Source organism: Sabethes cyaneus, chromosome 3, assembly GCF_943734655.1.
Source record: "Sabethes cyaneus chromosome 3, idSabCyanKW18_F2, whole genome shotgun sequence".
Classification (NCBI taxonomy): Eukaryota; Metazoa; Arthropoda; class Insecta; order Diptera; family Culicidae; genus Sabethes; species Sabethes cyaneus.
This window is the reverse complement of record NC_071355.1, coordinates 251,643,195-251,658,332: the sequence shown is the minus strand read 5'-3', so window position 1 is coordinate 251,658,332 and position 15,138 is coordinate 251,643,195. Positions and strand designations below refer to the sequence as shown.

At 35.8% G+C, this 15,138-nt stretch overlaps 1 protein-coding gene across 1 annotated transcript in view; it reads right to left on the bottom strand.

The window, feature by feature from the left end:
• Window positions 1-595: 595 nt before the first annotated feature.
• The window catches only part of LOC128741083 (uncharacterized), a 114,212-nt gene continuing 99,669 nt past the window's right edge, over window positions 596-15,138 (bottom strand). The window contains exon 21 of the mRNA XM_053836659.1: window positions 596-647. Within this exon, the coding sequence (XP_053692634.1) occupies window positions 596-647 (52 nt within the window). The remainder of the gene's footprint in view (window positions 648-15,138) is intronic.

Sequence of the window (15,138 nt, the reverse complement as noted above, 5' to 3'; positions counted from 1 at the left end):
TCGGTTTTAGCTACATTTGCTTTGCTTCAGTTCGTTGGTTCAATGTTCCACTGACTAAGTTTGTATAGTTCTCCAACCAGATTACACACATAGTAATAAGCATTTAAAAACTTGCACCCAATTGAACGTACCAGATGTTGAGCATTTAAATTTTGACACTAACATGCTCCAACTTACTATCTACTTGTAACATTTACTCGCTTTCTCGGGTTTGTTGAACAAAAAGATCCAAATATCCTACTGTACAAATTTTGACTTCTTGTCTTGTCGTACTTTGTCTCTGTGCTCCCGCATTGCTGGCTGAAATTCAGGAATCAATCCAGTTGCGCTGTTGGAAGAAAAATAGTTTGTGTTTTGCTGTCGCTCGGTTTCACACTCCCATCGCTGATGGTGGTAGGAATTTTCCTTTTATAGCTACAGAGAAAAAGGGGATAGCAGAGACTGAACGGAACGGAACGGAACCGGTGCGGTGGTGGTAGAGATGGTGGTGAGAATCGAGAAGTTAAACCAATCGACTGAATAATAGTCGTCGAACGAAAGCACGAGAACGCCCGGATGTATACTATACGAGCTGCTCGTAGCGTTTCAGTGTGTTTCAGCCGGCCTTCATCCAGCGATCTATCGAGTACTCCAGGGCGGCAACCCAGCTGCAGGCGGGTGGGTGGGCGGTCCGTAGGGTGTGTCAAAAGTAAAAAGAGATAGAGAAAAACGAAAAATTTTATTAATTAAGAGGGGAGCAACCTCTTTTAACTCATGAAGGAGTATTCCTTTCAGTTCTTGTCAATACAAAATTTTTGACTTCCCTCCCAGAATAAACAACTGGTAAATAGTGTGCAATATTACAAATAGTCATTTTTTCCTTTTAAATATTTTATTTATTTTTGATGACCCGCGGTGTCAATGTGCAAGAGTGCATTTTTGTCTAAGTTTTAAATTATGGATAACGAATATTGATTTTTTTTATTTCTGTCTAGTTCGTTGAGAGGAATAAAATCGTTGAGAGGAAGAACATGAGAACGATGCCTTTTGTTCCTTCAGGTTAACTTCACCACCCAAATGAATCATGTCTTCCATCCACATTTCATACTCTTCCGTAATATTGGTAATATCTCGTAGTATCTGCCTCAAAACAATGAGAAATTATTTTGTATAAAGGTAAGTTACAGAGCATAGTTCACCTCTCTGGTTAATTCCTGAAACGCATCGTGAATGCATTTGTTAATTTTGGCCGAAGTTTCTATGAACAACATGTGGTGTGCTTTAGCAAATAAAACTCCCTCTTCCCTACTGACAACTTGTTCTGCACAATCGATTTTGTTTGCAACTAATATACCCTTGGTATCATTCGGCGCATACTGGGCTATCTCATTGAGATACGATTCTAAATATGTAAAAGTCACCCTATTCGTGACATCATAAATCAACATAACACCTTGCACGTTTCTGCAATATAAAATATAATATTTAATGTTTATAGAAATCATATACATAGAATATTCGAACGCACCGATAATAAGGTAAGACCATTGGTCGAAGCCTGTCTTGTCCAGAAGGGTCACAAATATTTAGCTTGACAATTTGATCATCCACATCAATTACTTTAACATCATACTCTGGGGTTAAATACCGTACGGTGCTTATATCAAAATTGACGTCAATTAATTTATTCATAATACTAAAAACAGTAGAATTTTTTAGATAAGGGATTGTTATCCGTCGTCGAATAATTAAATTATATGGACTTGTACACTAGATTAAAATTTCATAAAATTATTTACCAGGTTTTTCCTACACCACTGCGACCAATTAATATAATTTTAATCGCAGGCACCTTGTTTTTCCGATTCATAATTTGTTTTATCACTAGTTGTTTGTGAAGCTAGTAAACTTATTGTTTTTTATAATTTAAAAGATATTGAATTTTCTATGTTTAGTGTAAGATGTTTTGGATACTACGATAAAGTAACACATGGACATCTAAAATTCATAAAATTGATATATTTTAACTTACTATTCACTTGATTAGTAAAATGTGTTTCAGCAAAAATGCGTTGTTAAATTAAAAACCTGTTTTTCGCAAAATTGGCCTCTGCGAATCCACTTGAAGAAAGGTCAGATTTGTACGCAGTCAATGCTGCGTCAATGCTGAAGAATTGGCTTCTATGACATGTTTTCGCGATGACTATTCAATTAGGAGTGAGTTAATCCAACGAGGCGAAAACTGGCATCATACCACGTTTACGGTCTATGAATGTTCATCACCAACAAACGTGCTAGAAAAAAAACAACATTTGTTATCTGGTCCCTTCGAAACGTTAGATAACTGAATCCAAAGCTATTCTTATCGCCTTTATTGCTTTTTAACTTCTTGTATGTACGATGGGGTACCCAGTTAGCGTTCCAGTTTTAAAACTGCTATTCTGTTTAAAGCACTGAAAATTTGAATTTTTGTGCATTTGTGCTTTAAACATAAGCGGCTTAGAAATGAGATGCAATTGATTATTTTATTACGTTATTTTATTGTTTTACTAGCTGACCCGACAAACTTCGTATTGCCACAAATTAACCTGTGTTGTACATAAATCATGAATCTCGGATGATCTTTGTCACTATCTCGAGTTTTGCAAGCCCCCCAGTGGGCGGCGCTTCCGACGGCGGGTCACCGGCAACACTCGCGACCGTCTCGTCCTGAATGATCTAGTGTTACTATAGATAGTTTTTGTGGTCTTGTATTGACTAATGTTTTATGGAAGAGTCTCGAATTTCTCGAGTTCGATTAGTTTTTGAGTTTCGCAAAAATTTCTGTTTTATTTGTATGAGAGTCCATATCCCCCTACCACAGGGGTGAGAGGTCTCTAACTATCGTAAAATAAATTCAAGACTCCAAAATCTCCTACATGCCAAATTTGGTTCCATTTGCTTGATTAGTTCTCGAGTTATGAGGAAATTTGTATTTCGTTTGTATAGGAGCCCCCCCTCTTAAAGTGGGGAGGGGTTCTAATTCACCATAGAAAATATTCATGCCCTAGAAAACTTTCACATGCCAAATTTGGTTCCATTTGCTTGATTAATTCTCGAGTTATGAGGAAATTTGCATTTTATTTGTATAGGAGCCCCCCTTCCTAAAGTGAGGAGGGGTCCCAATTCATCATAGAAAAAAAATTTGTCTCCAAAAACACCCACGTGCCAAATTTTGTTCCATTTGCTTGATTAATTCTCGAGTTATGAGGAAATTTGTATTTCGTTTGTATAGGAGCCCCCCCTCTTAAAGTGGGGAGGGGTTCCATAGAAAATATTCATGCCCTAGAAAACTTTCACATGCCAAAGTTGGTTCCATTTGCTTGATTAATTCTCGAGTTATGAGGAAATTTGCATTTCATTTGTATAGGAGTCCCCCTTCCTAAAGTGGGGAGGGGTCCTAATTCATCATAGAAAAAAATTTTGTCTCCAAAAACACCCACGTGCCAATTTTGTTCCATTTGCTTGATTAGTTCTCGAGTTATGAGAAAATTTGTATTTCGTTTGTATAGGAGCCCCCCCTCTTAAAGTGGGGAGGGGTCCTTATTCACCATAGAAAATATTCTTGCCCTCGAAAACTTTTGCATGCCAAATTTGGTTCCATTTGCTTGATTAGTGCTTCAGTTATGAGGAAATTTGTATTTCATGTGTATAGGATCTCCCCTCCTAAAACGGGGAGGGGTCCCAATTCATCATAGAAAAAAAAATTTTCTCCAAAAACACCCACATGCCAAATTTGGTTCCATTTGCTTAATTACTTCTCGAGTTATGAGGAAAATTGTGTTTCTTTGGTACAGGAGCCCCCCCTCTTAAAGTGGGGAGGGGTCCTAGTTTACTATAGAAAATATTCTTGCCCTCGAAAACCTTCGCATGCCAAATTTGGTTCCATTTGCTTGATTAGTTCTCGAGTTATGAGGAAATTTGTATGGAAGCCCCCCCTTTTAAAGAGGAGAGGAGTTATAATTCCCCTTATAAAGAGGGGAGGGGTCTTAATTTACCATAGAATAAATTCTTGTCACCGAAAAAACCCACATGCCAAATTTTGTTCTATTTGCTTGATTAGTTGTCGAGTTATGCAGAAATTTGTGTTTCATTTGTATGGGAGCCCCCCTCTTAGTGGGGGGAGGGGTTTCTAACCATCACTAAAACCTTTCCTGGCCCCTCTACATGCATATTTTCATGCCGATTGGTTCAGTAGTTTTCGATTCTATAAGGAACATACGGACAGACAGACAGACAGACAGACAGAAATCCTTCTTTATAGGTATAGATTACGTGGTATTATTATAACATAGACAATTTTGAACCGATTGGACGAATCTAATCGTGATACTCGGAAACATTCGCCCATTAAATGAGAAGTAATTACTGTAAATCTGGAATTCCGGAGCAGTGCCGGGTATAACGTTGGGAACCGCTTCTTTTGGATGAATATTTGCAATGTAGTTATCAATAGTTATGAAATCGATGACCTGTGCTTGTTAGTTAAAGACCCAAGAAAAAAATTAGAATTGGTTGACTGATTTTTTTCTAGTCATTTCGAATTGAAATGGACTATCCACTTCCGATTGATCATTTCGAAACTGGTTGGTCTTATTGCCAAGTTTTACCTTAGACGTTCCGTCCGCGATCTTGTTACAAACAATTCCGAAACGACTAATCAAAATATTTCGAAATATCAAAAGAGAAAAGAATTACCCGCAGCATCAATTCCACGAACTTTGATACCCGGAGCCTCCTTCCGATTTATTGATTTTCCGTGAATGATGGCTAAATGGTTCTGTGTTTCAAACCTAGATCAACTTACGAATCAAACAACACTGGATAAAATTACAACAATAAAATAAAATTGCCGCTAAAATTGCCGTTAAAGTTGTTTTTGATTGAATTGAAAAAAAATAATACAGAAAAATTTTCGCTGACGCTTCCATTACTCTATAAAGAAAATTCCGCTAGAATGGCCCAAGGCCAACAATTATTAAAAATCGTAAGGAAAATATCTCATAACATTATTAAGGTGGGATAGGAGTTTGCGACTTAAAAAATTGAACTTTTATATTCCTATATATATAGCGAAAGCGAGCTTTTGAAAGCGAGCGGTATTATTTGATGTGAAGGACGTGTTATCGAAAGCGCCTTCAATATCAAGGAAAACACATTTCCATGCAACAGAGAGATCTTTAAAAACTCATTGCGGGTATAGTTATTTGTGATTTTCTCCATCAACTTAAGAAACGTTGATGTCAGGCTTATTGCTCATGCAGCCTCATGCATGGTTTTCTCCTTTTTATTTCCTTTAAGTATGAACACCACCTCTACATTCCGCCAATTCTCCGGGATACGTCCCAAAATGGAACCAACACGAAATAGGCCGATAAGCTCGAACATTATAACGTCATCCATTTTCTGTAAGAGTACCATCCAGACCTGGAAATTTCATTGGTTCAACTCATTATGACCCGAGCTTCAATGAAATCACGTATTAAATTTCATACGCTAGGATATAATGGGTTAAAAGAGCTGTGCTTATTTGATCGAATCCTCCGTAAACAATCGACGTTTAAGAAGAGCCGAATCGTTTGGCATTCCAAAGCAGCGAAGACTAATTTCATCGAATTTATTTAACACTTTGCAATCTGCATTTAAATAAAAGAGACAATGGAAATCATTAATATTTTTTGATGAAGAGGCGGTAGGGGAAAGCAATGATTTTTTTTTAGAATGGGGGGGAAAGAGCGGAAAGGTGAGGGGCGAGGAGTTATTGGTAGCTATGCTTAACAAGTAGTCGTTGTGGCTCATACCTTTTGTCCAATGCTGGAAAGTTCATGGGTCGAACCAAGCTATGATCTGAGATTATAACCGGATTCGAACCCACAACACATCTTTGAACCATAGAGGCGCTGGACAAAAGGAGACTGCACAACCCCCTTATTAAGCTAGCGACATGGGCTGGGTTATTTTTAGATACAAATTGTGCCTCTAGACGGAGGACTACTGTGGAAACCACCGATCGAAAAGTTTAATCTAACTTGTTTTTGCTGGCGGCCAAACAAGTTTATTCGTAGTATCAGTTTGAACACATAAGCTGTGTGTTGCGGGATTGGATTTCCAACGAAATGACCTAGTATTTCAATCTATCATGATCTCCGGGTAGCAAAACATGAGCAAGATGCCCTTTCTTGTTTGTTGTCAACATCAGCCTTGATCTCAAGCACGTCTTTTTCTCGATCTTCCATAACACTGTCCGTTTGCAGTATCTAGTTCAAAACAAAGTACAGTAATTTTGCATACAAGTAAGTTATAGCTAGCTAGCATAATTCACCTCTCTGACTAATTCCAGAAACACATCGTGAACACATATGTCAGTTTTAGCCGAAGTCTCCATGAACAATATTTGGTGCCGTTTGGCGAACCAGAAACCTTCTTCCCTACTAACAACTCGTTCCTCAGAATCGATTTTGTTTGCTACTAATATAATTTTAGTATTTTCCGGGCCAAATTTGGCTAGATCGTCGAGCCACGATTCCAAACTTGTAAAACTGTTCCTGTATGTTACATCGTAAACCAATAGAACACCTTTCGCGTTTCTGAAATATGTAATAGAACTGTTAACGGCCATAGAAATCATTCAGGTAAGCTGCTCGAACGCACCTGAAGTAGTTAATATTTATTGAACGAAACCTTTCTTGTCCAGCAGTATCCCAAATATTTAGATCCACAATTGTATCATCCACTTTAATTATTTTACTTTTAAAATCTGCTTGAATGGTTGCTGTGTTATAAGCATCAAATTTAGCCTCAGTAAATCTGTTCATAATACTGAAACCAGCGAATGTTTATCACTAAATATTGTTATTGGCGATAAACAATAAAACTATGTTCTCAAGTAACACCTTGAACACTGAATTAAAAAACTTTTATAAATATTTACCTGGACTTGCCTACTCCACTGCCACCAATTAATATAATTTTAATTGCCGGTACTTTGTTGTTTCGTCTCATGATGCGTCGCACCCTACTTATTTGTAAAGTTTTCTTGATATTTTTTAATAACTTAAAATTAAATGATATTGAATTTTTTATGTTTCTCTGAGTTCTGTTGATAGTTCTCCTTGGATACCGGAAAGCAAAAACGCGCACTTTAAAAATTCATAAAATTGTTCTCTTTTAACTCACTTTTGTCTTCAACGTCATATTCTTGATCTTAATTGCTCTCAACTAAAATAGAAACCACTTGAAGAAAGGAAAGATTTGTACGAAACACTGACCTATTAAAAGAACGGCCTCTATATTATCTTTTCGCGACGACTATTCGGTTAGGAATGGGTTCATTCAAAGAACGAACGTTCATCACCAACAAATGCGATCGAAAAAAAAACGAAATTTGTTATCTGAGCTCTTTCGAATGCTCGATAACTGAATTCAAAGAAATTCTTATCACCTTTATTGCTTTTTTTTTCAATTTTTATGTGTACGATGTTGTACCCGTTTCAATTTTCGCTTTTGTGTTACGCTGAAAACTTTTTTTTACACGGATTTTTGTTTTTTTTTGCGTCGGACTACGTCTTACCGAAAAACGTGACTAAAACTGGACAAACTAGTTATCTAATAGAGAGAAAAGATTAACGACTGGTATGAAAAAAAAAAGAAAAACAAAAGATTTAACGTGTCAGAATGGCAGCAAAACTGGAACACAAAAAAGAGAAAAAATGGAAAAGAAAAATGGTAGAGAAAAGGGGGGAAAACGAGGTAAAAAACAAGACTGGACGGTAAAAGATGAACGGAAAAGAAAAGAAAAAAATTGAAAGAAAAGGAGCAAGAACCGTAGAAAAACTTAGAAAACGAGAACAGAATGAACTTGAACTGGAGAAAAAACTGGAGAAAAAAACAAGAGAAAAAATGAGACAAAACTGAAAAAAATAGAGGAAAAATGGAAACAGAATACAAAAGGTATAAAACGTAAAAGAAAACCAGAACGTGACAGAAAATGAGGAAAAGCAGGACATACTAAGAGGAAGACCGGAACAGACGAGCTAAAATAAATATACGAACGACGAACGAACGAAAATCGGAAGAGAAAAAGAGCAGGCTTGGTACACTCTTTTCGATACGATTTTGCTTTTTTGATTTACTGCATCTCAGTCAAGCAGAATTTGAAAAAGAATTTGAAGAAGAATACTAGAATACTGCTGAATTCAGCATTGCTACAACTTCTGAATTTATAGCGCTATAATGCTGCTACTCCGTTTGGTAACAAAAGAACCGCTCTTTTGACGTAGGAATACGTCTTACCGCAGAGTTGTCATTCCGTAATTTAGATTCTAGTTACCGTCACGAAAATATGAAAGATTTTGAACGCTAGTAGCTCTACCAATTATGATTAAATTTTCATGGTTTACATACCGACAGACTCACAACAAATGTAGCAATTATGTGGTTCTGTTATAATTTTTTTTCAATCACGAATGAGTGAAAATTAACGAAAAGTTTCAAGATCAAATATCCCTATACACTTTCATTGTGATCGCTTTGCTTCACACTCGGTTTCATAGAAAATTTGCGGCATATATATGGTTCTATGTGGTTATTGAGGGACTCAAAATACACGTTTTTGCAGAAGATTGCAAATCTCTAGAACCTTTTCTTACACAGTTATCGCTTTTGGTTCGTGAAGTTAAGGGAAAAATAAAGCTTAAATAAGCGATAACTTTGTAATGACCGGTCGTACAGATTTGCAACCTTCTGCAAAAACATGTGTTTTGAGACTTTCAATAATCGCCTAGAACCAGATACTCTTGTAAAATGCAACCAACATACGCTAAACCTGAAAAACTTATTTTTAAAGAATTTCCAAAGAAAATGCTCTACAGCTCTGCATTCGATAGAGATATAAATGTCATTTCTTTAGCAAAATTGTTTATCTTTATATTTTCTATGACTTTGTCGAAGAAACCATGTGTCTATCTACGAACACAACAAAAATGGACGTGTAACGAGCCTTTCGCGAACGCGAAGCACATAAAACGTATGCTTGCCGAACTCTCATTTGGGTAGTTGGGGACAAGTGGAACCCAGACAAGTTTATAGTATGTACTCGACTTAAGCTTTAAGATGTAGCGCTGATTTTATAAATCCACTTGCCTCCTTTTAAGTACCCCATGGACTCGTGAAGCTATGGAAATTTAAAGCTTGAATATGCGATAAATCAGCAAGTAAAGGTTCAAGAGATTTGCGTTCTTCTGCAAAAACGTGTATTTTGAGAGCTTCGATAATTACCTAGAACATTGTATTCTTGTAAAATGCAACTAACAAAAGCTAAGTATGAAAACACAATTTTTAAAGAAGTTTTAAAGAATATGCCCAATGGTTCAGCACTCGATAAAGATAGAAATTTTATTTCTTCAGCAAAGTTGCTTGTCTTTATAATATTTACAACTTTGCCGAAGAAACTATGTCTATATTTCCTAACACAAAAAAGTTTATTTTATTATTTTCATTATAGTAAGCAATGACGAACTTTTGACAGTTTTAGATTAAGGACGATATTTATACGAACAAAAGTGCTGAGACCATAAATAATAAAATGAAAACAAGAGAAACTAGGAAATAAGTTCCACTTTTCGCCTTTTTGAACTACTGTGCTCTGGTTACTTCGTAGCACAGTGAGATCATATTGAAAAAAGACGGTCAAAAGTCTTTTCTCGCCTTTCCGGACGTTTTATAGCTTATGTGTCTTCCAAGAAGTTCCTTAAAATATTATTAAATATATAATAAGCTATTAAAGGGATATCACACTTGAACAAATTAACTTTTTGTAGGGACTAGATAGCAGGTTCATGTACTCAGTAAAGATGTAGAACTATACATTTCATTAAACTTTGCTGAAGATACTAAACATCTATGTCATATGGTTTGCAAGATATAAATGGCTTTCTATAACCTCCTTAATATCAGTTTATTAACCTTTTTGTATACAAAACCTTATCTAACTGGTTTAACATATTCCACAAACTTTTTGAATTTATCGAAATGCGTAACTTTCTAGAAAATATGAATATCGTATGTTGCTTTATTTTGCTTTGTAGACTAATTTATAGCAAAAAATTTACCATTTTTACATGTAATTTGTTTCGTTAATAGGCACCTATTGGTAGCTATAATTAGTACCGCTTGAACCGCTTGAAGAATAGAGCCGGGTCTGCTCGGATACATTGAATGTTCCATCAATCATTTTGGTTCCTGCCTGCCTCCAAAAACCCCCATATGCCAAATTTGGATCCATTTGCATGATTAGTTCTCGAGTTATGTGGAAAGTTGTTTAATGCCCTAGATTCTGCGTGTTGCGTTTAACGGCTACCTGTCAAAATTTGGTGCGTTTTGTCCACAAATTTGGGCATTTTTCGCCACATAATGTTCTTGACTCCGTCAAAAATGACACAAAATACCTGTTTTTAATGATATTTCTTCAGGAATATGCATAAAAACGATCCGAAAATCTCATAAATGTTAAGAAACGTGGAACAAACATACAGTAACTCCGCCAAATGATGTTTTGTCTAAGTGATGCGTTCTGTACCTTTGTACCCTACTTTTATTTTCTTGTCAGTACGAAATAGAGCACCTTGGTTTGATTTTTGATTTCTTTTTTACACTAATCAATTAAAATTTGATACAATTGTTTTTATTTATTGGTAACCGCCCGCATAATCAAAGTGGTTGAATTCATTTTTACCCCATTTTTATATTTTGAATAACAGGCATTGAGTTTTTTACTACGAAAACAATCCAAAACATTCGCATGACATCTTTTGTTTTTTCACGTCTGCATCACCTTTTATCTTAATCATATCTGCATTTTGCTTTTCCGCAATTTTGACCGCCGGCAGTATCTGCATCATAAAAATATGTAGCAATTTTGTAATATAAGCAAGTTTCAAAGCATAGTTAGTTCACCTCTCTGACCAATTCCAGAAACGCATCGTTAACACATAAATCATTTTTGGCCGAAATTTCCATGAACAGCGCTTTGTGCCGTTTGGCGAACCGAGAACCTTCTTCCGTACTGACAACTCGTTCTGCAGAATCGATTTTGTTTGCAACTAACATAATTTTAGCATCATCTGGCCCATATTCAGCTACATCTTCGAGCCACGAATCTAAGCTCGTAAAACTGCTCCTTACCGTGACATCGTACACCAATAAAACTCCATTCGCTTTTCTGTAATATAAAACAGAATCTTTCACGGTGGTAGAAATCATACCAGCAAAACGCACCTGAAATAATTAAGCGTCAGTGATCGAAACCTTTCTTGTCCAGCAGTGTCCCAGATGTTTAGCTTGACAATTGTATCATCCACCTCGATTACTTTACTTTGAAAGTCTGGTTTAATGGTTGCAGCGTAAGTTTCATATTTATGCTTAGTAAATCTATTCACGATACTGAAATCAGCAAAATACTTTCACTTCATTAAATTGTACTCTCATTAGACCATGTTTACCTGGATTTGCCGACTCCGGGGCTACCAATTAGTATAATTTTAATCGGAGTTACTCTGTCGTTCCGTTTCATATTACGTTCAGGTACAGATAGCTTTTGCATTAGTTGCCCGAACAATATGTCCGTTAAAATGCGGGAGAAGAAAAAGTCCATATTACGTTATACGCCGGTTGTTTTTAAATTTGTTTGAATACTTTTTATTAATTTGACAGGCAGTAAGTTTAGTTACCTTTTTGGATATTTTGGATCATTGAAAATGATTTCTACGAACATTAGCCTCTGGAACTTCACTTCAAGAAGGCCAAGTACAAAAGCACTGTTTTAACAGAAGAACGGGTGTTATTATTTCGTTTCGCGACGACTACTCGGTAAGGAATGGATTGATCCGACGATGCAAATAGTCGCATCGTACGACTCGAAATCGTTCACCAGCTGTGAACGTGCTCGGAAAAACAAAATCCTACCGTTTGCCAGTGGGTACTACTTTGCGTACGCGTACAAACACAACAACAGCGGGTGCCGAATATGCCGAAAATAGCTTCTCCAGCCCTATCTGTATGCAGTTCTTGAACGAACGTGACTTTTTGTGAGCGAGAGGAGCTCCATTCCGTCTAGGCCTGAACAAGATTTCGAAGAATTTTGTACAATTTAGAGACGTTTTGTATAATTTCGCAGCTTGCTATAGGTATGTTGCCTCACTATTCTTCATCTTAAAAGGTCATGGTTTCGTAATAGAAGTCGTAGATTACAAATCAGAAGTTAAAAATTTCAAGTCAAAAACTAAAAGTCGAAAAGTAAGAGTAAAAATTCAAAACCAAAATCAAGATTTAAACGTCAAAGTGAAAAGCCAAATTTCAAATGGCAAAAATTAAAGTTAAAAGCCTAAATCAAAAGATCAAAAGTAAAATTTCAAGAGTCAAAAGTTGAAAGTCAAGTACCAAAATTTATTAACCAAAAGTTCAACATCTGGGTTCAAAATTCAAAACTTAAAATAACTCAAAAGTCAAAATAACTCAATTGTAGATTGGACTCAAATTGAATCTGAAATTGGACTTCAAAATTAGGATGTGAAACTGAACTTTAAATTGAAATTACTATTAGACTTAAAAAATGGACACAAAGGTGAACTTGACATCTAACGAAAGTTGGATTTAAAAATAAACATTAAAGTTAAAATTAGAATGATTTGAACCAGTTTTGGCGCAAAATGAAGTAGAAATTAAACTTGAAATTGCATTTGCCCTAATTTAGAACACAATTTAAAGTATTTTAATACTGAAAAATCAGGTCATTTTGTCTACAATAAGTTCATTGAGAAATATACGTTGGTTTGGCAGCGATAAATAACTTTACAAAACATGGCATTCAGAAACATACATGTATTCTACAAAATACAGTAGTGCGAGTATTTTTTTGGTTTTAACTATTCGGTCATTTCCCCAAGCAGTGCGACTTTTCATGTATAGATTTGTCTCGAAAATTAAAAACAAATTGAACTTTTTTCTCTTTTGTTAGTAGACATTTGAAGACTTTTCCTTCTCTTGTGCGTTGTAAACAAAAAAAGCGATTTGAGGAAAAAGGAAATAGGAAAAAAAGAAAATGATCAGAAAAAGAAAATCTCGGGTTACGTTTTACTTACATCTCAATCTTTACTTACAAAGCTCAAAACTTAGCGATATTTAACGACGCTTGGCTCAAGAGTTATGCGTTTTAAAAATAAGTGATCGAGATTCGAGAAAATCAGAAAACCAATATTGCAAATCGAGTGAGAAACAAACAATGCCCAATCTTACGCGAGCGAGTACGAAAAGCATCCGGCGCTTACTCCACTAACGAAAGTGTACGGCAAAAAAACACTGGTTTTCTCAGCATCTTCCTGCACAGTCCGCTCACGAGATAAACGAATGCCAGCAGCTTGCCAGCACGAGCAGTACACCGGGATGTCTGGATACAGATTTTGCTTCATGGCTTATGCCCTCGTTCACAGACACCATTTGATGGGTTGACGCGACGGCAATTCATTTTATTGTGAAGTCCAGCGCAGATAGGATTGAGATCTGTGACGGACGGACGGACGCACTCCTTCTTTGGTATTGTCACTATCAATGTCCTCCGGGCAGGCGAGAGGAAAAAATAGGACCTTGAATAGTGATGAAGAACTGAAGAAACTTACGACTACTGACTTGCTCAGACAAAAATAGAAGGTAAGGCACCATCCTTTGAAAATCATATTTTGGTCTGAAAAATTTAAGTAATCAAGGGGGATGGCGGATCTATTTTTAGGCAATCTTCCTAAATTCCGCGTATGTAACGAGCACGAGTAATTTTTACATTAAGTGTTATAGAGAAGAAGGTAAGGCACGGGTTTGAATTCAAAATTGGGCTTTGAAATTTAATTCTTACTGAGACTTAAGGTTTTATTTGAAATTTGACTTAAATTTCAACAAGAAATTGGGACTGAATTTGGGTTTCAAATTGGACACAAAATTAGACATAAAATAGGAATCAATCAATTCAATTCAATTGAATGTAGAATTAAAATTGAACTTAAAATCGGCGTTAAAATTGAATTTTATAGACAAAAACCAAAAGTCTAAAGCGCAAAAATCTGAATTTTAGTTGACAGACTAAACGGAAAAGTCAAAAGTTGAAACCACAGGATTAATATAAAAAGTTTAAAGTTTAAAGTCAAAGTTAAAAAAAAAACGAATAAAAACTAAATTAAAAGTCGTATGTCAAAAATTAAAACCCGAATCTAAAGTCAAAGTTAAAATTCAACATTCAGAATCAAAGTTTGAACGCCAAAAATATAAAACCAAAACTAAAAAATCAAATCAAAATTTTACTCAAACGTCAAAGATTAAAAACTGAAAGTCAAAAGTCAAAAACTAAAAATCAAAATTCAAAAATCAAAGGTTAAAAGACCAATAATCTATTTTCAGAGTACGAAATAAGGCACTATAACCTTGGCTTATTGCAGCTTGGCTTCTGGTTATGGTTATAAGTTCATCCCTGAGGGTCCGGAGTTGTACTTAACCAATGATACTCCCAACGTTTGTTATTATTATTATTATCAATAAATAGAGGAGCGGATGGTACAGTTGTCCCCGTATCTCCACCATTGTATGTAGATACGAAAATGTTTGATCTTGTCACATTGCAAAGAATCACCTCTGCTGTAAATGTCGCTCAGTGAACCTGACTGATTTAATATTTATTTTGGATATCTATATAATTATCTTAACAGGCAGACAAGATATGTGCTTGGGATTAATTATAACAGTAGCGACTCTTGGGTGTTTAGCTTACCTGTTCAACTAGTGAAAAAACTGCAAAACCGGACTTTGACCAGACACCTTTATCAGTGCTGCCCTTCAATAGCATACAAGGCCAACAAAACAATTTATTCAATTTGCTCAAACCACATAACCAGAGAGTTTCGTAGCATTCACCTTTGAAATTACAGTGCCTTTCCTGGTTGAATTGAGCAAAATTCTAAAATAACGCACACGATGGTAAATAGGCTCATAACTTTGTATAAGTTGTTCAATGGTATCGCTGAACCATCAAATGTGAAAATTTTGCGAATGATGCATGCAGTTATGATAACCGCACACTATTTT